Source organism: Lepidochelys kempii, chromosome 2, assembly GCF_965140285.1.
Source record: "Lepidochelys kempii isolate rLepKem1 chromosome 2, rLepKem1.hap1, whole genome shotgun sequence".
NCBI classification, from domain to species: domain Eukaryota; kingdom Metazoa; phylum Chordata; order Testudines; family Cheloniidae; genus Lepidochelys; species Lepidochelys kempii.
This window is the reverse complement of record NC_136381.1, coordinates 220,360,382-220,385,145: the sequence shown is the minus strand read 5'-3', so window position 1 is coordinate 220,385,145 and position 24,764 is coordinate 220,360,382. Positions and strand designations below refer to the sequence as shown.

The following is a 24,764-nucleotide window of genomic DNA, read 5'->3' as shown; positions in this document are numbered from 1 at the left end:
TCACACTTCTTTAAATTACTGAGACCAAATCCAATTTTAATTTAGATTATAATCAAATCTATCACACAAGAGGAGTAAAATCAGAATAGCGTTGCCTATCTACCATCTTCCACCACATGGATCTTTTATGCATGGAAATAAGCATGTTGGCTGCCCAAGTTCTCTCTCAGCACGACATCTAAAACGTGTCCCATATATTGAGATCTGAACAATATTTGGCTAGTTATTTATAATACGTGCAGAGGAATCTCACCTCCTTAGACTACGTTAGAAGTGCAAATACTACAATACCAACAGAAAAAAATGTCACAGTATTCAACACAAATATATTTGTTTGCTTCAAAGCATAAAAAAAGACAGCTAGTAAACTACCTTCAGGGCAGTGTGGTCAGGCACAGCCTGCCCTAGTACTCTAGTGATCATGCTACCAAATAGGGGATCCAAATTTGAGACTTTGCCCCCAAATCTGGGATATGCCTGAGTTGCACTTGAGGCAGTTGAGTGAGGGGGAAACAGTGGCTTTATGCCCTGCCCGATCCTGGGACTAACTGGGGATCAACTTGATCCTGTATGCAACTTGTAGCAGCCTCAAGGCTATTATATATGACTAGCTGCTTATTGTTTTATCACATAGGGCTATCCTGACCATGATCCCAGTCTTCTGCACTGGGAGCTGAAAGAGGTGGGGTGGAGTCACTGTAGTAGCTTTATGGTATCTGAGGACTGCTCCTAGAAGATGGATTCCTCCTCTGGCTAATTAAGATAGCATTATGATGCTTTAATCAGGCTCAGGAATGGGCCCTTGATTTATTTTTGCTGTTTGTTAGTCAGTGTAGGTTAGCAAATCAGATTTTTTTGACCCGTTGCACCATCAGACCTAGAGTTGCCAATTTTGGTTGGACGTGTTCCAGGAGGCTTCATCACGTGACATAATTTTATTTAAAGATTAATCTTTAATTCCTGGAGACTCCAGGACAATCCTGGAGGATTGGCAACCACAAATCCCTATAGGCTCTTCGGGGTTGTGAGGTAACTCTCCATAAAAGTTCTAACCTCAAGACTCTCCCCCCTCTGAGGCCTATAGTGCAGCTGCAAGGACTGACTAGTGAAATGTGGACCAACTGGTTATTCTGCGTGTGACACAGACACGCATTCACACAAATGATTGAGGACCTGACCTGAAATTGTTTTAGAGCTAAGTTGTCTCAATCAATATCATATTGTCACAAGTCATTCATTCTTGACTTTCCTGTTTGTTGCAGCTCTCCTATCACTTCCCCAAATCCCTCCTGGATTAAAATACTTCCATCTTCTTCCCATCCCTATTTATTTGGTGCAAATGGGATCAGGCAGTTACATGCCTTCTTTGCTGTGTAATGACTACTGGGCAAGAGGCTACTCTAATTTTAACTGAACAGTTGACATTTTTAAAAAAAAATTCTATTTCTTTAGTGAATCCTCAAATTCACTAAAGCGATCAGTGATTTTTACGGTGGCACAGAAGAGATCATGAAGATAGGCATTGAGAATGGAGTCCAGCCCTACGTTCCAAGTGTGGCAGATTCAGAGGTTCTACTGCACTCCTGAAATTTCACCACAGAATTTGTAACAAAGTAAAGGAGAAGGGAAAAAAAGAGCTTGAGCATCCAAAATCACCTTGTGGGTACTTAGATGCAGACGGTTCTTAGATGTACTTAGATGCAGTTCTTTTTAACATGAGAAGATGTTTTTAAAAACCGTTCTTAAAAAATAAGTGCAAAAAGAAAAATGGTGGCCATAAAATTTGTGGGATTGTGGAGGACAAAGTAAAACCTACAGTTTGTCCTGTTTGTCTACTATTCTTTTTGGCCCTGATTCAGCACTTGGGGCACATCACTATTTAAGACAATGCTTGAGCACGTGCTTAAACTTTAAACAAGTGCTTAAATGCCATCCTGAATAGGGATGTTTTGTTGATATGGGGCCATATGCTGGCCAATATGCATTTATCAAAAGGAAATGCCAGGATATTTGATGAACACCATGTATTTGTGTTTAAGCACACCATGACTACTGCTTGGCAATCCATGACAAACCCCTAGAGATGAATATGCAAATAAAAAGGTGTACTGCTTTTCTTTCATTTATTACCAAATCACTCTCCTGGCTGAACAATGGATACATAAAAGAATACACTTGTATGGTCCTTACCTTTAACATAGTGAATTCATATGGCTGATAACCTTTGAAACTTTCATGGATAGCTGCCATGGTGTGTGAGGTTTTTTCCCAGAAATGAAGCAGCGTTGTCTATAAAGAAAGTAATATTTCAATACAATATTAGTCTAACAATCAGTATTTAGTGCAAACTTTCATTCCCTCAAGCGATTTAGATATTCTTATACTTATCAGCATATTGTCACATTACCGCTATATGAAAAACATGGTTTTACAGCTTACAGGGAATCTTTCCTTTGAGGTCAAAGTGTTCTTTGAATACCTGATATGTTGTTAAAACATGAGACAGGAGGTTACATCTACTCGCTCCAAGAAGATCCACTTTCTGACACACATCAGTCTTCAATTTGTCAAAATTTAGTTTTGCATGACGTACTTGTGCTTGAACCTTCAAATACAAAGAGTCACGTATCACAAACAGGAGATGAGGGAGTTTGGAGCAGCTGGTTTTTAATGATTTAAACTTTTTCTGCCTCCATCTACCCAGCCTCGTAGCTTATATAAAAAAAAACAAAAAACCCTGAAAAACAGTGCAGCAAACTTATATAATCTTTTCAGAAAATTAGGTAAACATAACAGGACTAGTTAAAAACCTATATAAGGCCCTCATCATGCTATCGAATGTTGCACAAAACTCCCAGTGAAATGAGAATTAAGTAGATTGATTCATGATAGCATATGGTCTTATTTTTCTCTTGTCCTTTTTAGTTACTATTCATTCACTGAAGATGTTATGTTTTAATATTGACACACACTACATAAAATGCATGTGAAATATTTATTATTTATGTGTTCAATATACAGTGTCCTTATTTTTACAACAACTTGTAGGAATACAATTCAAAAGCTTTAACGATGATCAACTTATATGGAACTGAATGCACCCTATTATGCATGATAACCAGAATATTTATTGTGTGTCTAGCAGTTAAACATATATGTAGTTATATGTGTATGCATCTCTTTCAGACACAGTCAAAAATGTGCTGTAATATGCATAAAGCTCTTTATGATCAATGTGAATGAAACTATATACAGTCATCTGGCTACTGTTGGTCACATCTGACTATGGTAGAAGTTACAATTTAACAGTTTAATTCTATTTAAAAAGTTCTCTATTCAAAGCTTTCTTTATAATAGGTAGGTAGGTTCTTTTTATACTTTTAATAAACACGTCAGAACCTTCTGATCCTAGGTAAACAGGCATATAGAATTTCACAGGACTGTGTTTTCTGCTCACATTAACCTTTGCTTACCCATTCTCCAGAATTAGCACACAATGTTGTCTATTAAACAAGTACTTTTTTGTTTTGAAGGCCAGTAAAATACTGGTTCTCTTAGCAGTAGCAGCAGCTAACAGAGTAAAAGGCTGATGCGGATGTTTTGTGAATAGGGTTGGGGCGCAACCAGAATTTTCCCTGCGGAGGGGAGCCCAGAGTTTTCCCTCCTCTGCCCTGCACCCAGCCCCAAGCTCTCCCTCCCACATACTCTTCCTCTCCTCCCCCACTACCTCTACACACAGACCCATTATCTCCATCCTGCAGCCAGCTCTACAGTCTCTTCCCGCTGCCCCACACAAGCCCTGAGTTCTTCCTCCGACATCGTCCTGCACCCAGCAACAAGCTATCCCTGCCCACACCCTGCTCTTTCCCCTACATTGCCCTGCACACAACTCCAAACTCTCCCTGCTTCATACCCAGCCCTGAGCTCTCATGCAGAGAGGTGATCAGGCTGAAGAGCACCATACCCAGCAGGGGCCAGGTAGTTCTAGGAGCCCCAGATCCCACCCTCCTGCATCTCTGCTCCCCCAGGAAGTGCTAAAAGCCTGGCTCAAACCTTGTACCCTCCTGGAGACTGGGGGTTCCCGGTGCCCAGGGGCTGGCCAGTCGCTGGTGCCCATGGCTGCCGGAAGAACTGCGCCTCTGACCAGGGAGTTTCATTTTCATGACAGTTCTGCAAGACTGCCTTAGTATTACATCGATGGAAATCTTTGTATGCAATTCCTTGGATTTTTTTTAAGAAAATGGAGAAATATCGCACACACGTACCTCTCTGTTGATTTGCCTGTATACCACCATAGTTACAAATCAAAAAGTTTACCCAACAAAAGAACTCCACAGTGAAATGGCAAGCAAAAAAAAAAAAAAAATGAAATAAATTAATTAAAAAACAAAATCACACCCACATAATGAACATTGATATTATGTATTAACTTATTCCATATTACCACAAATAGTATTACAGCCCTGTATTTGGAGGAAACTTCATACCACTTGTTCCAATGTACATTATTTTATTCCGAATTAGTCTCGAAACTCATGAACAGTGAAGATAAGCTACTTCAAAAGGCCAGTTTTAAGGCTCGGCTACTGAAGCTTGTGTGTGCAAAAATTTCTTTTAAAAAATCTTAAATATAACACAAATACATTTTCCCCTACCATCACATAACTTAATACAAAAAATTTGAAACTCACTCTCCCACTTTCCCTCCCCCACCACAGAGAGAGAGAGAGAGAGAGAGAGAGAGAGAGAGAGCGCGCGCGCGCAACTGAGAACAAGCACTTAAAAATGCAACCTTAAAAGAAGAATTTTGGAAAAAGTTGTTAAGTTTGTGAAAGAAGGAAGTCTAAACAGATTATCTATAGCTTTTGCTACCAAGAAATGCTATACGAAGGTACTTGAATGGGAAAGGTGCTGGGGTTCTGGGAAATATACTGGAGACTTAGGACCAAATTCTGGTTTCAGTTACGCTCTTGTATATCCAGAACAGCTCCATTGATGTCAATGGGGTTACACGAGTATGGAGTTACTCTAGATTTACACTGGTGCAACTGAGATCAGAATCTGGTCTCTAGTCCATATGCTGTGACGCAGTGTTTTGCAAGAAAACAATGAATGCCACTATTACCTTGCATAGTGATATCCCAAGTGTGCAAAGAATGTTCATTTCTTAATATTCTGTCACACACAAGGCAGATCACAGGAATAATTCCTGCTGACAGCATGCATAATTATTAACTTCCAAAATTGTAAATCTGCACAAGGGTTTTATATAACAGACTGGAATTAGGACGTATGTGAGGTTTCCAATTTATTAAAAATAATACTTTCCAACTGGTTAGAAAATTACCACAGAAAATGTGCTTTTTTCCTTTTAGTGGTATATGTATGTTCTCTGTAACCTGGGAGCCTGTCTCAGGATACATCCTCTAAAGATTCTATGTAACACAGTACATGTCAAACTATATACCTATATCCTAACTGAATCTATGATTATAAATCTTTTAGCTTCCAAAAGAGAAAACAGAGATGACTAATACTTGATCCACTTGACCCAATGTGTAATTCAAGACCATATGTTTTGTGTGTCAATACTGATTATTAAAATACTTAATGTACTGCTGTGTTACCAAATGCCATACACTTTTCCTGCCAAACAAGGAAGACAAGACACCACCGAGAATTATTAAATAGTTGATTTCATCTAGTATTTTGAGTTACCGGAGGTTTGGTCAGTAATAGGACTTCTTTTTCTGCAACAGCAGTATAGGATATTCAGGAGAGAATGCAGACTAGTACAACAGCTTGAGTCTTTGCCTATTTTTGTATGTCTATACATGCATTTACAATCCAAATTACATTAAACATCTTTTAAGAATATTTGTGGCTTTAGGAATTAATATTAAAAGTAACACTTAATAATAATAATCTACTTCAGCGGTTCTCAAACTGTGGATTGGGACCCCAAAGTGGGTCGCGACCCTGTTTCAATGGGGTCACCATGGCTGGCATTAGACTTGCTGGGGCCCGGGGCCAAAGCCTGAGCCCCACCATCTGAAGCCGAAGCCTGAGCCCCACTGCGTGGGACTGAAGCCCAAGGGCATCAGCCCTGGGCGGTGGGGCTTGGACTTCGGCTTCAGCCCTGGGCTGCGTAGCTCAGGCCCCCCACGCAGGGCAGCAGAACTTGGGCTTCGGTTTTGGGCCGCCCCACGCCCGGGGCAGTGGTGCTCAGATAGGTTCAGGCTTTGGCCACTCCTCCTGGGGTCATGTAGTAATTTTTGTTGTCAGAAGGGGGTCTCAGTGCAATGAAGTTTGACAACCCTAATCTACTTAATACCTCATAATTTATTAGGCACTGACAGAACGGTGCGTTCTCTTCTCAAACAAAGGGCTCATGTAATACACACTAATCATCTCCCTCTCCTGTGATTACTCTATACACCATGTCTTTGATGACAGCAGCTCATCATGGCCCTGAACCTGCAAACTCTTACACATATGTTTAACATTGGTCATGTCTTGAAAGTTCAGCACATGAATGTATTGAAGATTGTGGCCATGATGAGATTTTTAAGATTTCTGACAGGGGTCAAAGGATTCTATTGACTACGTAAGTGAATTACACTAATCCAAATATGCCTTGAACATTTCCCAGTGAAAGAGGTAACTACCTAGCATGCGGTGCTCAGTAGTTGCTTAGTTTCATAGCATAGATTAGAACTGGTTGCTATACAAGCAAATCCTGCAATGTCACCACCACCACCACCTGTAAGGCTTCTGACTGCCTTGTCTTTTAGTTACTAACGTGCCAAGCATTGAACAAAAAATCATTTTCTAGTCCCAACATTCAGATATATTACTGCAGTGAATGTACGTATTACTTCTAACAGTCTTGCACTTAAACCTAGAAAATACAGATTTGGAATGCACTACTTTATACTGATATGATCATCGGTCTTAAATATTAGATTTTTTTATTTGAATTTGAATTAACACATTTCCCTACTCAATCAATCCACGTTCTTGTGGGAGGTGGTAGCATTTTAATTTGTATTAAAGCAGCGATAAAACTAAAACTACCAGATAAAGCAAGGGTGTCAGACACACAATAAATTATAGAAAACTGAGAAACAATGTCACACGATCCGTAACAGAATGAGCAGAATGTAAAGAAGGGCTATTTAATTTTAATCATTAGAGCAGCAACAGCATTTCAGTTTGATTTACTGGAGAACCAGATGAGACCTTGGAAATTGGAACAATCACACTTACCTGTCAGACAACCAGGTCTGAAATCTTAACTGCTCCTGAACCAATGATTGGGAAAAGTTTCTCTCCTTGCTGGCCTGAGTGCTGTATTTCTCTTAACATAATTGAAATCAAGAATTTTTTCAACTGATTGCCTACTGTGTTCATAAATTAAATTCCCATGCTTTTGATATATACCTAACTATGCTTATACCGTATACTGTGACTGAGTAGTTTTAAAGAAAACAAACCTGTAAAAAGTTATGCTATCATTTTAACCCCCCTACTCCCCAACAACTATATGTTCTGAACTCTGTCATTTGCACTGGCTCCAATTTTAGATGTTACCACTATCTCATTGTATTTCAGCTGGTATGAGGTTAAATTCAGTCTTGTAGTTCGTTTCCTTCGCACAAATGACATTATTTATTCAAGAAAAAGATTTTCCATCCACCTTTATCATCAAAATGAGAGGCATAAATGAAACTTAATTCTAATTCATGTGTAAAAACAATAGCCTGTGACAGTAATTCACATTTTTAATTTTAATATTTGACTATTCCCATTGAATTTCAACAGTAATACTTGGTATTACTACTATTTAACATTTATATTATGGTAGTTACTGAAGGCCTCAACCAGGTTGGGTCCCTATGTCCTAGGCACTAAACATTACTAAATTACAGTTCTGCCCCAAGGATTAGTAATTTAAATTTATGCATAAACATTTGAAGGATTGGGCCTACATCAAACTGAAACACCATAGACATAACCCCCTTAATTACCTGTCTAATATAAATGCCGAGGAACTTCAAACCACGGCAGTGTTACTGTGTATGCAAAATGGTAGCTAGTAGTTTTTTAGTAAGGTATAATATATCTTAATAAAGAATTTACTATTGTAAAACTCACCCCAACTTCAATGCAGGCACAACTCGGGCCCTAAATCTACTTAACACTCCAGTTTTTTTGCACATTGTGCGCACTAGTTTTCATGGGAAAGGTCATAACATCTTCTTCCCCCATCTGAATGGTAATAGAGAAGCCAAAAACATAAGAATGTGTGTGTGCGCACCATGCCAGGAAGGGATGTGTGGATTAAATTTCATGTGGACATTACGTTCTGACATGAGAATGAATAGTCCTGAACTAGCACATAAAAGATAGTATAATACAGTTTCTGAGGACCATATTACCAGCAACAAAAGAAAGCTTCTTGTTTTTGTTCCATCAATCTCTCTCTCTTCTACAGTACATAAGGTGCTAGAGAACAAGAGGGTTTCAAATTATTTTTTCACTTGAAAACTGATCATATGTTACTAGAGCTTTACAGACAGAAGTAAAAGCCATGTTGTCCTTTGGCAATACATAAATGATAAATTAAAATTAAAATGAAGAGCCCTGACTTGTTAGGAAGCAATATATAAAGGAACTTGATCTCTTTTTAAGGGTACATATCTCAGAATCTAAAACATGTATTTTTATAATTATAGTGTAATTTACCAAAATGGAACAGAACAACTTGAAATGCTTTTAAGGGTGGGTGAAAGAGCTCTGTACTTGAAATCCATTAGTACGTAGGTCTTTAAAAACCCTATCCACCTGGATAGCAAAGTAGAAAAACCAGTAGAGAAACATGAATGTGTTTGTGTTGGGTTAAGTTTTAAAATACACACATTTCTTTTTTTTTAAATTAATGCATTAATATTTCTTATTCATCTTTTAAAATAGTATTTAGTTTAAGGATACTATGCGAAGTGAAATAAATAAAGTTATTACATACTTTATTTGTATATTTGTCTGTTTTAAAAAATACTTTACTAAAAAGATCCAAGTGTTTATAGGTAACAGACTTCTGAAATCCAGGAATCACCACTTTTGAGTTCTGCCTAAAAATCAATGGCAGATTAAGCCTATTGGGGCAGATTTTACGCTAGTTTAAATTGTTGTAACTTCATTCACATTAAATGAGCTATGACAATTTGTACCACCACAGAATATTTTTTTTGGTCACTTAGTGCCTGATTCAAAGCCCATTCAAGCCAATGGAAAGACTCCCATAGACTTCAATGGACTTTCAATTAGGCTCTTATTAAAATGTAGATAGAACCACCATAATCTTGAAGAACTTCACACAAGTATTTGTAGATCTGCTTGTTTTATTTTTAATCAGTAGTACACAACTCTGGTATTTTTTAATAGAACACGTCCCTCCAAAGTGTGCCTGAAATACTTCACAGTGTACAATAGGTAAAGATATTAAAGGAGATGAGAAGAATGGACTTGTGATGACATGAGTCTTTGGGGTCCATGAAGCGTAAAGACATTCCCTTCCCACCCCTACTAGCAACTACTGGGAAACTGATAAAGAGCAAGATTATCTCAGCTTTCATTTAAGTAGACTGAGCTTTATAAGTCTCTCACTAGAAGTCGTTTTCCGTAGCCCTCAAATAATTTTTGCGGTTGTTTCTTGCACTCTCTCCAAGGACAACAACATGAGAAGTGGGATGTTGTCTGGATCGCCTTAATTGTATTAGCTTGGTGTTGCAGGCTCCCTTCCAGCTGCCTACAACTGAGGCACGCTCTCTGCTGAGCAGTATGATATGAGCTCTATGTTCCTTCCCAAAAATTGGGATAGCAACCCCACATCTCCTATCTCAGAGCTGTATCTAGCATCCATTATCTGGAGGGGAAAATGGTGAATTTCCTCCGCTTTCTTCAGCACTCTCAACATACCGGACCATGACACTAATCTCTCCAAACTTTGCCCTTTCTTCACTGTCCCCACTACTAAAATTCTGTCCGCTCCTGAATTCTCTCCCCCATTAATTACTGTAACCTCTTCCTTCTGGCCTCTCACTCTTTCCTCCAGGCTATTCAAAATACTGCCAGTCACCAAAGCCATCTTCCTCTCATACAACTCCAATCACATCCTCCTCCTGCTTGATACCTCCACCATCTTACTATCTTTTTCTAATTCAGACAGGTGCCTCATCTTCACTTATAATGCCCTACAGAACTCCCCTCCCCCCCCCATTTGTTCTCATTTTCTCCTTCAGTCTTCTCCTTTCCTAACAGCCTTCCTAATCCTTTCATCCAAAAAGCTTTTGCCTTGTACCACATTGTACCAACACCTGGAACAGGCTTCCTGTCCTCTTGGCTAGGTACCTTCTTGTGTCTTCCCTCCTTCAAGTTCCTCCTTCAAACCCACCTCTTCTAGCAATCCCTCCTCCTATATCTTGTTTAATTATATTGTTAAGATATTTGGGGCAAGGAAGGAACTTTATGTTAAATTACAAAGTGCTGTGCTAGCATTTTTAAAATGGTAATAGAATATTGGAAGCAAAGATGTCATTGAGTGTTTTTTGAGTTCAGATGCTGCTTATTTTTTAAGTCCTGGGAGAAGATGATTACATATTTTTTTTAGACTTTGTACAGACCTGCCAGTACGAAACTCTTAACATCATGGACACATGCCATGTTGTGTCAACATCTTTGTGGATTTTGTTTACAGGGAAAAATAAATTTGCTCCTCATGTCAAGTTTATATAGAATCTTGTGCTAAGCTTTTCAACATTCTGCTTGTAAAATTTTACTAGCTTGAGATTCTTGGCTCAGAAGAGATGTAACTTCAGTATAATTATGATTAAGTGGTGATCATAACAGTTTATTTCATAACCACAGACTATCTGCAGATGTGAGCAATTCTCTGACTCCAGCAAGGATACAGCATTAGTGGTAGCCCGCCTGTTCTCCTTCTCATCCAACATACAATTGCTCAAACCTATTTTCAATGATGGGTTGCACAAAAATTGAGTAGTAAAAGGCAATTAGCCTAGATCTGCCAGACATACATCACACCGTGAAATCAGAAAAGGAATGGCTTGTCTGTGATATACCTCCACTACTCTAACATTTTTGGTTTCCCTTCAAATTCCCTTTCACACATTTCATATTTTATCGCTTTGAAAAGATTTTTAATGAACCTATCAAAGTAGCAATGGAAGGATTAACATATTCCTCTGTATTAACAGAACAGATATATAATATATATAAAATTCATTCTACTGGACCTCCCTATGCACAGGAATATAGTCTGTTGCTGTTAGCAATAAGAAATTAATTACTTATCAGTCATTTAATTAGTGCTGAAGTAGAAGAGGCAAAATACATTTTTCCACTGATTTTTTTTTTTAAACAGACTACTGAATTTGAAGTTTGCTTGTATTAATAAAGAGGGCTATTTAACATTATATAACATATACAAGTTAGCATTAGACAAAACTCAGGAGGTTACAGGATTCAATTCATATAAACATTCAGGAGTTTGACTACTATGCTGAGGGCAGCTGAAAATAGTTTACCCTTGTCGCTTGCTCAGGCACGCCTATCTTTTCAAGTCTACTGTCCTTTCTCCAATGACCACAGCTCTTTGTCCTAGTTTCATTGCTCCACAAAACCTCCAAAGCTACTAACCGGGTTCTTTTATGGTAGAGGTGGCAGGATCTTTAAAGGTGATTGATTGGGGAGCACTCTCTTATTATTTGTTCTTTAAAGAGGGAAGCATGGAGAGCTCAATGGCCTATTTCACTCTTAAGATCTGCCGAGGAGGAAGCAGATCTTGGAGAAAACCATTGGTAAACTACAAGATTTTAGCCAATTAGTTGGTCTGCTTACTTCTATGGGTCTTCTGTGTACAAGGGAACAGCTATGGACCTTGCCCTGTAGAGGCTCCTTTCCCTGGAAGAAGGAACTGATCCTCATGGTCCAGCACAAGCAGTTCTAACTGGCTAGCCAAACTATGGAGCAGTGAATGTAGGAAGCAGCTGCAGTGTGATCTGCAAATAAAGGAATTTAAAAAGACAAGTTCTACTGTGTATCTCTCTGTAGGACCCAGGTGAAGACGGGTTGTAAAACCCTGGGAAGGAACAAAGAGCAGCATAAAATACACCACCAATCGGGTCTTTTTGGCCATGAGAAGAGAAGACACGCAAGCCTGGAGGGGAATGAGGGATTGTCCCTTCCTCTATACACGCCCTGCATGTTGGCGTGGTGGCTGTGGCACATAACCATTAACAGAATTTCAGAAGCTGCAGTTCTGGATCTAACGCTCCAGGTACAAGTTAGCGTCATCTCTTTTACATTCTTTTAACACCGTGGTTTTTGTTTTAAAAAAAAAAATCAATGTAATTTTATGGCTGCAAAATCCATAACTCAAAAGTTAAGAAATGCCATTAACGTTGCCCATGGAACTTTAATTCACCTCTCCGCACCCTTCTGTGTATGAATTATGATACTGTCATTAATTAAATGATCACTTCCCCCCCCCCCCCACAGGACTCTTGCCTAATTCAGTGAATGGGTATTTAGTTATTCAATATTTCTCTTTATCCTCCTCATTCAACACAATGCCCTACGCCTTATTTAATGGACACCATCCAAATTCTGCATTGCATACAAAATTATTGATTTCCTCATGGGCATTTCTAGGGTGCTCTCACCATAACATTTGCGCACTTCATAAATATTAACAAATTTATCTCCACAGCACTCATGTGAGAGGAAGGGTTTTATAACCCCATTTTACCACAGGAGGTCTAAGGCACAGAAAAATTATAGCCAAAATTGTCAGAAGTGCCCACTAATTTGGGGTGCCCAACTTGAAACAGATAGGGCCCTTATTTTCAAAAGTACTTCGCATTTTTGTAGCACTTTGTATGTTCAAAGCACAACTCCAACCAACTTCAGTTGCAGTTGTGAGCATTCAAAACGTCTGCAAATCTGGTTCCAGGTATGTGTCAGCTGGCACCCAGAAAACGAGGAACATACAATTAGTGATCATCTCTGGAAAGTTTGACTTAGGTGACTTGCCCAGCATCACATAGGAATGTCATACCAGAGATGGCAATAGAATCCAGTTCTCTGGGATGGCATTGAACTCCCTTAACCAAGTAATCACCATTCTTCTTCCTGCAATCCCCAGCCTCAATCACCGCACACCTTCCAAATTCAGCAACAAATGAGGCAGGGATCGTACATACAACAGCCTCCTTCACTGCACCACCCTAATTCATAAATGAGATTAAGGGAAAATATGTTGCACTGCTCACGTTAAAAAAAAATCCTTACAACTGTTTCATCGACAATCTGTAGCACACCATGGTTTAAGCATGGACTTGAAATTTGGCTTGGGGCCAAGGCGTCAGGGATGTGCCTTTGCTGATCTGCCCAAATTCATAAACCTTCAAATCAAAAAACAAACAAAAATATTGCAGCAGGGGTAAGGGTCTTGACCACAGCCCCAGAAGACAACAGCCTATTATTGTTACCAGTTCCTGCATTAAATCAAGTGGTAGAGCTGACTGTGAACAGATATTTAAAATTTTGATAGTTTTGTTCTGAAAGCTCAAAAAAAAAAATTGTTGCAAAGTTGAGATTTTGTACGGTTCAGCTACTTACCCTTACAAATAGGATTTATATAACTGCATTTATACAAACTCATTCAAGTGCAAACAAGGAACAAGAGATCCTTATATATCAAAACATTTAGAAATATTACTGTATTAGGTTATATCTGACACACACATCATGCATACACTGACATATATACAATTTTAAATTTTCCTAGACTTTCAGCATGCATAAACAAAATACAAAATGGTGAATTTTTCTTAAGTTTGGTGTATTTATTCTATAAAAAATGAACTTTTGCAAAATCACTGAATATACATTGTAAATTATTTGTGTTTCTGAAATTCTGTGCAATCATCTTCTGTTTCAAAAATATAATAAAATAAAATAAAAACAATCCACCTGAGGCAGACACCCAGAATGGCAAATTTCAGCTCAGACAGTTAACATTTGGTAAAGTTATAAGCAACTGAAAACAGTCATATTGGGAAGCGTCAAAGCTTCCATGGATTAAACCTGTAATTTTTAAGCAGAACATATACATTGCAAATAATAGGAAAATATTGAACTCAATGAAAGCTTTATTTGAATGTTGTGGATCAAATTTATTCATTAAGAGTCCAAGGTTTCAGAACAAAGATGAGCACACATCTGCAGATCTACATTGGAGCATGTGATGACCACACTTGTGTGCTTGGATGGATAGATATCTAAAGTGACAATGTGGGCAAAGTTCTGTGCATGGATATCTGACCTCTCTATTTAAAAAAGAATTTTTCAGAAACGCCTATCTCAGAGTTATCATGAATTTGAAAAACCCACACAGAGATGATTGTGCACAACATTTCTTACTCCCAAATGCAAGTCTATTGAGTACAGTGGTTGAGGTATAGGAAAAAGGGCTGTCAAAACCTTACAGAGAATCCATGTCCACATCTAATTCTTCAAAGAGGCAGTGCTGCAAACATCCCTCCAAAGGCATGGGATGACCACACATGTTGCTATACAACTAGAGAGTTCCTGCCCTTGGAGATCAAACTATTTTCTGCAGTATTCACAGACTTCCTCAGTTTTATGAAAGAGGATCAGGTTCACACAGAAGAGCACTGCACTAATACTAATCTGTAAGGTTTAAGTATTCAGGGCTTGAAATGGAAGAGGGAGAAAAGTTACCTGCTGCACATTTTTAAAAAATGAGTCCTGTTAATCGAATTACATACCCAACTCAAAGCAACAAATTGAACTGTCTGACTAGAACCATCTGTCACTCTCATATTAATGGGGAACATCTTCTTGAAGAACACAGTGAAGTATAGGGAGGAATAAAGTTCAGTAACCTAAAAGCTGCTTTTGTCTTCTCTTGCTCTATACTTTTATTTTCCCCCTCCATTTTTATTTTTATTCTCTTTTTCCTGTATCTTCTCAATCTCTGAAAAATTAATACAACATCTCTTTCTCTCTCTCTCTCCACTTAGTTATTGTCCCCCCCTTCCATGTCGCATTCTTGCCAGAAGCTCACTTGATAATTACCTGTTCTGTTCATTCCTTCTGGGGCACCTGATATTGGCCACAGTCAGAAGACAGGATACTGGGCTAGATGGACCTTTGGTCTGAGCCAGTACGGCCTTTCTTATGCTCCCTCACCTGCCTCCACTTTCTGCCGTGTTGCACACCTTTTCCTTTCCTGTCCCCTTACAGAGGAGGTGTACTTTCTCTCTTATTGTAGAAGTCCCAACAAGGTAGATTGAAGAATGAAACTTTTACCTAGGATGCTCAAAAGCCAGATGAACAGGTTCATTGGCTACATAGCTGTACTGGAAAGATACTTACATGTCAAACAATACTTACAGCTAGTTTTTAAAAAGGAAAGAGGTACCCTGCTTAAAAAGTGGGTCTGCAAGAGTAGACCAGCTGCTAGTGCGGGCATTTTAAATCAGAGCAGGTCCATCAACTTTAAGGTGTTAGAACACAGGCTAAAACATTTTATGGTGTTCAGCGAATGAGGTTTCTCACTGGAGCCCTCTTAAGAATTTTCTATTCACAAAAACCAACACTTTCCTCCTTGCCAATTTAATTCCTCAGCAAATTAAATCCTTGCCCAAGTTATCTACCCATCCTGATTATCAATACTACATCATTCTTGCAATAGTTCCCATTAGAGTCCTAATTATTGCTTATGTCTTCAATTTTTTGTAATTTTTTACAAAAATGACTTGCAAGACACAGATAACAGAACTCTGCGCGTGCGCGCGCCCACCCACACAAACACACAGCCCCACTGAATTCAAGGGGCCTCTCCATGGGTGCAGTACACCCATGTAGATCCAGTTACAAGACAGGAGCTACAAGCATACCAGGTCTTTGGAGATTCCAGCACTTTTGTTGAATAGATTTCTTTTATATACATTTACAAAACAAAGTGTTTCATAATGATCCTTAAAGTTTCCCAATACCTTAAACAGTTAACTTGACCTACTATTCAGAAGAAAATGAAATGTATCTGTAAATGTATTTTGCATAAGTATAAAATCCTCAGAAGTGGCAAAATTCCTTGTCAAAAAGCAATAGCTTATAACCTTGCTATTGTTCAGTACGGATGTGTGTAAAGAACAATCTTATTTGTCACAGCTGTATTCTAGGGCAAGCTGATTGTGCCCTATTATAGTCATTCTAACTCTTGGTTTCAATTTCCCATAACTTTCAGATTCCAAATAACTCACTCGAGTTAAAGACCTGGGTTCCCTTCGATCTCTGGTTTGGCTCAAATGAACCTACAAATTGTACAGCAGTCCTCTTCTTACTAGTCCTTTGCACTTTCAGTACGCTTTCCGCTATGCAAATAAGTTAGCCACATACTAATATGTGCAATGCAGTCTTCCTTAAGTACACCCTTTATGAGCTTAGCCAAAATGCTGTGCAGAATGTATGGCAAGTGCACAGCAAACAAATTTCCCAAGAGCACACATCTGTCAAATTCAAATGAAACTTCACTGCAACAGTTAAAAGCAATTATTGAAAATGATGGTCTTCTCCATTCTAAATTTCAGTGTTCTACCTTGTGCTGATCCAAGAAGAGAGAGACACTTTTTTTTATAAATAGAAAAATAATAATTATTCACTCTCCACAAACATAAAAAAGGATGAACCATTTTCTCAAGCTAATAAATATCATCCCCATGCACAGACTAACACTGAAAATTTGACCTTCAAAGGTGAAAGTTTCAGAAAGGTCTGTGCAATGGAGGGTAGGGATTTAGAAAGGAAACGGTTATGCAACCTCAAATCTAGAGGTCACTGCTGCTCCTAGTATGATGCATACTCACATACGCCTATTAGTAAGGTACAGCTGAACAGGAATAAAAATGCTCTATAGGCGAATAGAAGATGTATTTCTGGACTGAGTTTCAATGAATTATCCAGCCCAGAACTGGACAACAGAAGCCTTCAATCACACATTTCATACCACCTACAGAAAGAACACTAGATCGTAATTCCAAGGCATGACCCCAATCACTCCACCAACAATTAAGAATATGTAGCAAAAACTCTCAAATACATATTCTGGACACTTTTCATAATTCCAGCCACAATTCACTGTTTATAATATAGTGAACATGACATCTTTTAAGAAGTTGGAACTTACATGGGTTATTACTCTTTAGCCTTTGGAAACAAAATCAAAAATCATTCTGAATAAAGGCAAAGATCTCATACCATAAAACCATATGTATGAGACTTGGTGAAGCAAAAGGTACACATTGTCCACATAGCCACAAGGAATTGCAAGTTACACTCTAAAGAAATGGAACCGTGGAAGATATTTGGTGGACTCATAAGGCTGATCTATAAAAAAACAAACTGCAGCAGTTTAAATCAGTTTTTAAGTCTGATTTTAAATTAATTGATGCAAAAACCTATGTAGAGACTCTTAGTTAAGCTTAAGAATGGCTTATGTGGGTTTAAGCATAAGCTGATAAGGGATATACTTAAGATAAATTGATAAGCCATTCTTAAACCAAAATAAGAGCGTTCACACAGGGTTTTGCAATAGTTTAACTTAATCAGTTTAAAAACTCATCTTCACAGGAAGTTTTTGCATAGCTATATATAAGGCTAGTAAAAAAGGACTACACACTGCTTTGGCTGAAAATATCCAGAGACTTCTTGGCACAGTCCTGCTCCAGGTCTGATATCTATTCTTGTGCTCTTTACATAACAGCTACCAACTCCTTGCCCCCCTCCTCCCTACCACTCAGTCAACAATCAGCCCCAAACAGTATGCAGCCCTATTCTAGACTGTGCCTACCTCTCACAAGACACCTAAAGAGTCCGTCTCTTTTACAATGTGGCAACCCTTGGATAGCTTGTTCATACCCACAATCGAATGTGGGTATTGTATTTTTGATCCAAGTGGCTAGTCAAAGTTTGGGGCCCTGTAAGTGTTCCAGTTGGGAGTAGAAATTAATGGTAGTCAGGTATTTCTTTAATGCAGTCGTGTTTATTTACAAAGAATGCATAAAGTTCTCTGTCTCTGAATACAGAAGGAATCAAATAGCAGGAAACTGATTATTTTGCTCACGATACCAAGACCACCCTTTTCAGTCCGCACCAATGACGAAAAAATATCTTCCCAGGTTTCCTCTAGGGTCAGCTGCCAGGGTTTCACAGCTGCCTCTCTTCCCACCCAGACCTATCTAAAATAGTCAGCCAAAGCTCCTGAATGGATTCACATATTCCTTTTGTCTTAGGTGAGGGTTTATGTTTACAGTTATGTTAACTTAGAAATGAGTTTGCACCTACTAATCTCCGTGGGGGTTTTATTCAACCATAACACGGTTGCACCCAGCACATAACAGTATATCGCACACACACATCCTCTTAAACATTTTTGTTCTAATTCTTTTAGCACTCAGACATTCAAATATATTTAACAGTTATTAGCCACACTGAGTTCTTGTTAACCATGTCACAGGCAATGCTTTAAGGATGTATATCATTCCGCTAGGGTGACCAGACAGCAAATGTGAAAAATTGGGATGGGGTGGGGGTAACAGGAGCCTATATAAGAAAGACCCCAAGATCAGACTGTCCCTATAAAATCGGGACATCTGGTCACCCTACATTCCGCTGATAAAACTTTGCATGTAATTAGTTTTGTCATTGAAAGGTTAAAATACAATACAGTGTAATTGTGTGTTCTCTTGGTTGGTTATCAAAGAACACGAGCAATATTTTCCTCAAGCAGTTTTAATTTAAAGGTTTCCATCAGGAATTTATTCACGTTTTTATAGATTGGATTAATATGCCAAGCAAGCAATCATTAAATGATTATCTAGATGAAGAAAAGTCAACTAATATATTTTGTTTCTATCTTTGTTACCAGAATGTCAAATCTTTCCGCTCTAAGAACCCTAGATGTACACCTCAGAAAACTCTTCTGGTAAAAACAAGTTTCAGTATTAGTCAAGTTCCACATATGTGCTATTGTAGCATGCAAAAAACGTTGACACAATAGCGATGAACTTCGACCACTGTCATAGGAAGCAAAACTTTCAGCAAGTCATTCTTCTACTGTTCTCAGCAAGATGAGACCATTACCTTGCAAATAAGAGGAAAATACTCAACTAGCATTATCTGAATGTTGTGAGCAAGATTTTATATGAAGAGCTCAAGATCAGAGCACAAAAATGAGCACACATCTGCAGGTCTATATTGGTGCAGCGATTACCACAACTGCATGCTTGGATCGGTAGTCATCTAAACCCCATACGTGGGCACATTTTTGTACTCAAACCTTGTCTGACCTTTTTATTTAAAAATCTGGCCTGGATGATTCAAAACACCTCACAGAGTTATCACTGATTTGAAAAAAATCGACAGAGAAAACAATGTCAAATTTTACGAACAAAAATAACTTGCAGTATATTCTGCTCTTTTTATTTAGTGATTTTGCAAAAGATGTATGTTTTTGCAAAATACACATGCTATGCTTAAGAAAAATCGACCACTCTGAATTTTGTTAATCCAAATTGACAGTCTCTAAGAAAATTTAAAACTGAATATGTATGTCTATGTATGCATGATAACAAAATATAATACAATGATATTGATAAGTGCTTTGATATATGGGGACCTCTTATTGATCCTGTTGTATAAATTCTATTTTAAGGGTAAGCACCTGGACCATACAAAAATCAGTGTCTTGATTTTTTTTAAAAAAAATTTAAACTTTCAAAATGCAATCTTACATTTGAAGTCTAGGGAAAAGAATAATAATTTTAAATACCTTTACACTCAAATTAAATTTTTACAGGCTATGGGACAATCCTTAAGATGAGTAAAGGGGCAGGAATGGTATAAAAGTGCTCTGGAAGCCCTGGTTCCCGCTAAGGGAGGACAACCTCTACAAGGCACAATACCATAAACCTGTTTTCCAAAGACCCCCTGAAAGCCCTGATGTAGGAGACATTCCAGGGCTGGGGGCAAAAGGGATGTATCAGTTAAGGCTACAGCACATAGTACTGCAGAGATTCTGGGTAGCGCTGTTGCCCACAAAGCAGCCCAGGAGCTGCCATAAATTAGATATGCTTCCAGCAGCTTGGTTTCTGACCCCTGCACTCCACTGGAACAACTTTTACAAAGGTCACCACGATGACCAAGTTGTGATTGAATATTGCATATCGTGAGGTGATAAGTCTCCCAGGATCCAGAGGCTCCCTAGCAGAAAGCCACATTAGCTACAATATTTATGCAGAAGAGAGTTTGGACACAGGTAAGCTTCAAAAAGAAGCACCTACAATTCAGCTGTTGACTGCAATCTTTTTAGAAAAAAATATGAGAGGTTATTCATTAATAATCAAAATTCACATGTAATGTTATGTCTCTTGCATGTCAGCCTTACCACTGTACCTCCCCATAACCCATCTCAGTGATAAAGATCTGAAATATATAATTTAACCCTGACCAATGCTGATATTTAATAGTAAAAAAAATGATGGCTTAGAGTTTCCTGGTTATTGTTTAATGAACCAATAATTATATTTCCATTTCCTTCAAAATAACTTAATTATAAAACAGTTTTCAGGATATGTGCAGTCTCAGGAAGGTTCTTTATACATCTTACTGCAGAGCTGTAAAAACTCTTTTCTCTTCCACCCCAGAAGAAAAATCTGTAAGTGACAACTGGAATCTGCACAGGTACATCAGAGCCAAGGGAAAACATAAGATTCAAACATGGAAAATGGCATGTTAGATCACATTATCATTTCTCTCGTCAGTACAGTATATATTTCAATGTTAATTCAGTTTAGGTTTTAACAGTCTCACGCAATGAGGAAGACAGATCAAAGTATACCATATTTTTGTAATTAAATTATACCAAAGCTATATTATATGACTGTACAGCAAAGCATTTACAAAGTGAAGCAGATGGACCACATTATGGATGTGCCCAGGCACTGTAGGAAGGGATAAGAGAAAATTTCGGGGCAGTGGTTGCCACAGAAAATCTCGGTCCTCTTATGTAAACAACATTCTCCCAGCAGCTGTACTCCCCTTCCTGCTTACTCTTCTCTCCTGCAGAATTTTCACAGTTCAGACCCATCTGTAATTCATTTACAAAAATCCATTATATTTTTAAAAGATATTTTGGCTGTACTACTAACCTCCTCAGATTATTAAAACTGAAGGAGTTTTCAAATCTAATTTACTTCCATAACTTCTCTTCTTTGTTTACTTTTTGTGCCTCACTTTGGCCCTGATCTTGCAGGATGATCCACACAGGTCTCGGTGTTCACCCACCGAGATCGATTTGCAGGATCCAAGCCTTGGTGTGGACAATGGAAATAAACAAGGCATTTTTTTCCTGGTTTCACCTTCTGGTTTTCCCTTTGGGATGCAAATACAGCCAGGTAATTCCCCCTCCCCCCCCCCAAGTGTTTTCATTGCACTTTTAAAAATCTCGTGATGACATTTCTAAGATTACTAGATTTACATGAGAAAAAGCATAAAAATGTAAATTTGGCATCTAAATTACTTGATATTGTGGCTTTAAAATAAAGCAAAGCATAATCAAAACAAAAAAGTAAATTAAAATGGGACTCTATATATTCTGTTGGTTTAAGGCAATTTCTAATGTGTTTTTAGATTCCTTTGCTGTGTCATGGTGAAACAGAAAAAGTTGTGCATAGTTATCTGAAGCTATTTAATGGATGGCCATCATTAAAATCTTTTGTCCGCATGCCCTTATATGATCTCAAATTTATATTAATGTTAAGTAAACAGCTAAACTTAATCTACTTTTTCATGTCTCAGCTAGTAATTCGAGGTCATTCAAAAATATTTCATATCTGTAGCAATTTCGAAGCCTTTTATTTAATTTTACAGCCATTTCCCCAATCTCATTTCAGACTTTAACTTCTTAAAAATAATTGAACAGACGACAAGGAATCTCTCAAGGGCATGCTTCAATCTGTGGAAGCTACTATAGTTTGCAAGCAATACATCTTAAAACTGATGTAATCTTCCAAGAAGCTTGCTTCTATTTTTAATAGCACCCTTTTATTATGCTTTCAAAGGGCATCTCTATCATATATTGTTATTTTGCTTTTAACCTACTAACAGCAATGATGTAGTCCTTCATGCCATTTAATATATATTAAATGGCTGCAGGTATCTATTGATTTTATCATGCTATCTGGAATGGTTTTACAAATACATGTTGCAATAGTCCGGCTACAGTAATTTAAATTTCTACAGAATATAAATGTGCGTGTCACTAGGAACATTTAAAGTCATACTGTCAAGATGAGCATATCTTCTAAAATTCAGTCATGTCTGGGTCTGTCCATTTAATGACACTGGATTGGACTTCGGAGGAAGACTTGGAAAAATGTCACAATATACACTTTTCAGAGTAACAGCAGTGTTAGTCTGTATTCGCAAAAAGAAAAGGAGTACTTGTGGCACCTTAGAGACTAACCAATTTATTTGAGCATAAGCTTTCGTGAGGATGAAGTGAGCTGTAGCTCACGAAAGCTTATGCTCAAATAAATTGGTTAGTCTCTAAGGTGCCACAAGTACTCCTTTTCTTTTTACAATATACGCTGACCATAGAAGACCCTGTCTGTACTGAAACTCCATCTGCCAGTAGAAAAACCCACCACCACAATGGAGAATGAAGATGAGTGTTGACAAAATGACTTCAAAAACAACAACAAAAAACCTGGTGCACGTTCCAACACTGATCGCCAGACAAACATTTCACATAAACAGGCTCATACATTAAACAACTCCAACTGCAACAATGTATATTGTAGGATTTCAAATCCCACATCAAAAAGAGATATTATTCTTAGCATCACATCCTACCAGCATGAAACCTGACATATGCTTGGCCACATCCGTGTCAGTACCCAATGTTAATCTTATTGTAATCCAAGTTTGCAAACAGCCTGCTTATTCTTTTAAAGAGCTTTTTGAACGAGGAGTGGTAGAGACAGGTGAATTATCTCCATAGTCTGTCATATGATGTCTGTTACACATGCAATCAAACAATAACAAAAATAGCACTGTTTGACATTATATCACTTTGAGAACTCCTATCTCTGCGATCTACCACGACCACAGCCTGCTCTATTTCAGTGTTCCCAGGTAGCACTCATCTTCTTTCAATCTTTGGCTGGCTTCTCATTCGTGAACTCCCATACCTTTGTCACCTCCAAACTACAATACTCTAACAGATTGTCTACAGAATGTTGGCAAAGTGTACTTGAAGGGTGTGATCTGAAAGTGCTCTAACATGCTGCATGCTAATTTCCTCATGTAGACCCGCTGATGCACTCTAAAAGGCACTTAGTGTCTAACAGAACTATGTTAAAGCAAACCAGGTACCTTTTAGAGCACACCAGCAGGGTCTACATGGGGCAGTTAGCGTGCTTTACAAACCACACCCCTCTGGCAGGCTTTGCCACACTGTGCAGACAAGCCTCTAGTTCCTCTATATTGGATTAAGCCAGGGGTGGGCAAACCTTTTGGCCTGAGGGCCACATAGGGGGTATGGAAATTGTATGGTGAGCCATGAATGCTCACAAAATTGGGGCTAAGGGTGAGGGCTCTGGCTGGGGGTGCAGGCTCTGGGGTGGGGCCAGAAATGAGGAGTTCAGGGTGAGGGAGAGGGCTCTGAGCTGGGGCAGGGGGTTGGGGTGCATGGAGGGACGGGGAGAACTGTGGCTGGGGGTGCGGGCTCTGGGGTCAGACCATTTCTCCAGTTTGCCCAGATCATTTTGAATTTTAATCCTATCCTCCAAAGCACTTGCAACCCCTCCCAGCTTGCACCCCACTCATTATGCCCTTCCAGCATGACTGTGAACGACTGATAACTTCTCTCTGGGAACAACTTTCCAACCAGTTATATACCCACCTTACAGTAGCTCCATCTAGGTTGTATTTCCCTAGTTTGTTTGTGAGAAGGTCATGTGAGACAGTATCCAAAGCCTTACTAAAGTCAAGATATACCATACTTACTGCTTCCCCCCCATCCACAAGGCTTGTTACCCTGTCAAAGAAAGCTATCAGGTTGGTTTGACACAATTTGTTCTTGACAAATCCATGATGACTGTTATTTATCACTTTTTTATCTTTTAGGTGTTTGCAAATTGACTGATTATTTGCTCCATTAATCTTTCTGGGTACAGAAGTTAAGCTGACTCGTCTGTAATTCCCCAAGTTGTATTTATTTCCCTTTTTACAGATGGGCACTATATTTGCCCTTTTCCAGTCTTCTGGAATGTCTCTCTCTGCCATGACTTTTCAAAGATAATTGCTAATGGTTCAGATATTTCCTCAGTCAACTCCTGGAGTATTCTAGGATGCATTTCATCAGGCCCTGGTGATTTGAAGTCATCTAACTTGTCTAAGTAATTTTTAACTTGTTCTTTCCCTATTTTAGACTCTGATCCTACCTCATTTTCACTGGCATTCACTATGTTAGACATCCAATCTCCACCAACCTTCTTGGTGAAAACCAAAACAAGGAAGCCTAATACACAGGCTGAATTTCTTTCTCAGCTTGGGACCGATCTCATTTAAGTCTTTGTCTTCACAGAGTT

The 24,764-nt window shown here is 38.5% G+C and overlaps 1 protein-coding gene across 4 annotated transcripts in view; it reads right to left on the bottom strand.

The window, feature by feature from the left end:
* The window catches only part of ICA1 (islet cell autoantigen 1), an 86,885-nt gene that overhangs the window by 29,521 nt on the left and 32,600 nt on the right, over window positions 1-24,764 (bottom strand). For all 4 annotated transcript variants that reach the window (XM_073333852.2, XM_073333853.2, XM_073333849.2 and 1 more), the window contains 2 exons: window positions 2,480-2,605; window positions 2,191-2,289 (listed from right to left, as the gene is read on the bottom strand). In XM_073333852.2, coding sequence (XP_073189953.1) covers window positions 2,191-2,289; window positions 2,480-2,605 — 225 coding nt within the window. The remainder of the gene's footprint in view (window positions 1-2,190; window positions 2,290-2,479; window positions 2,606-24,764) is intronic.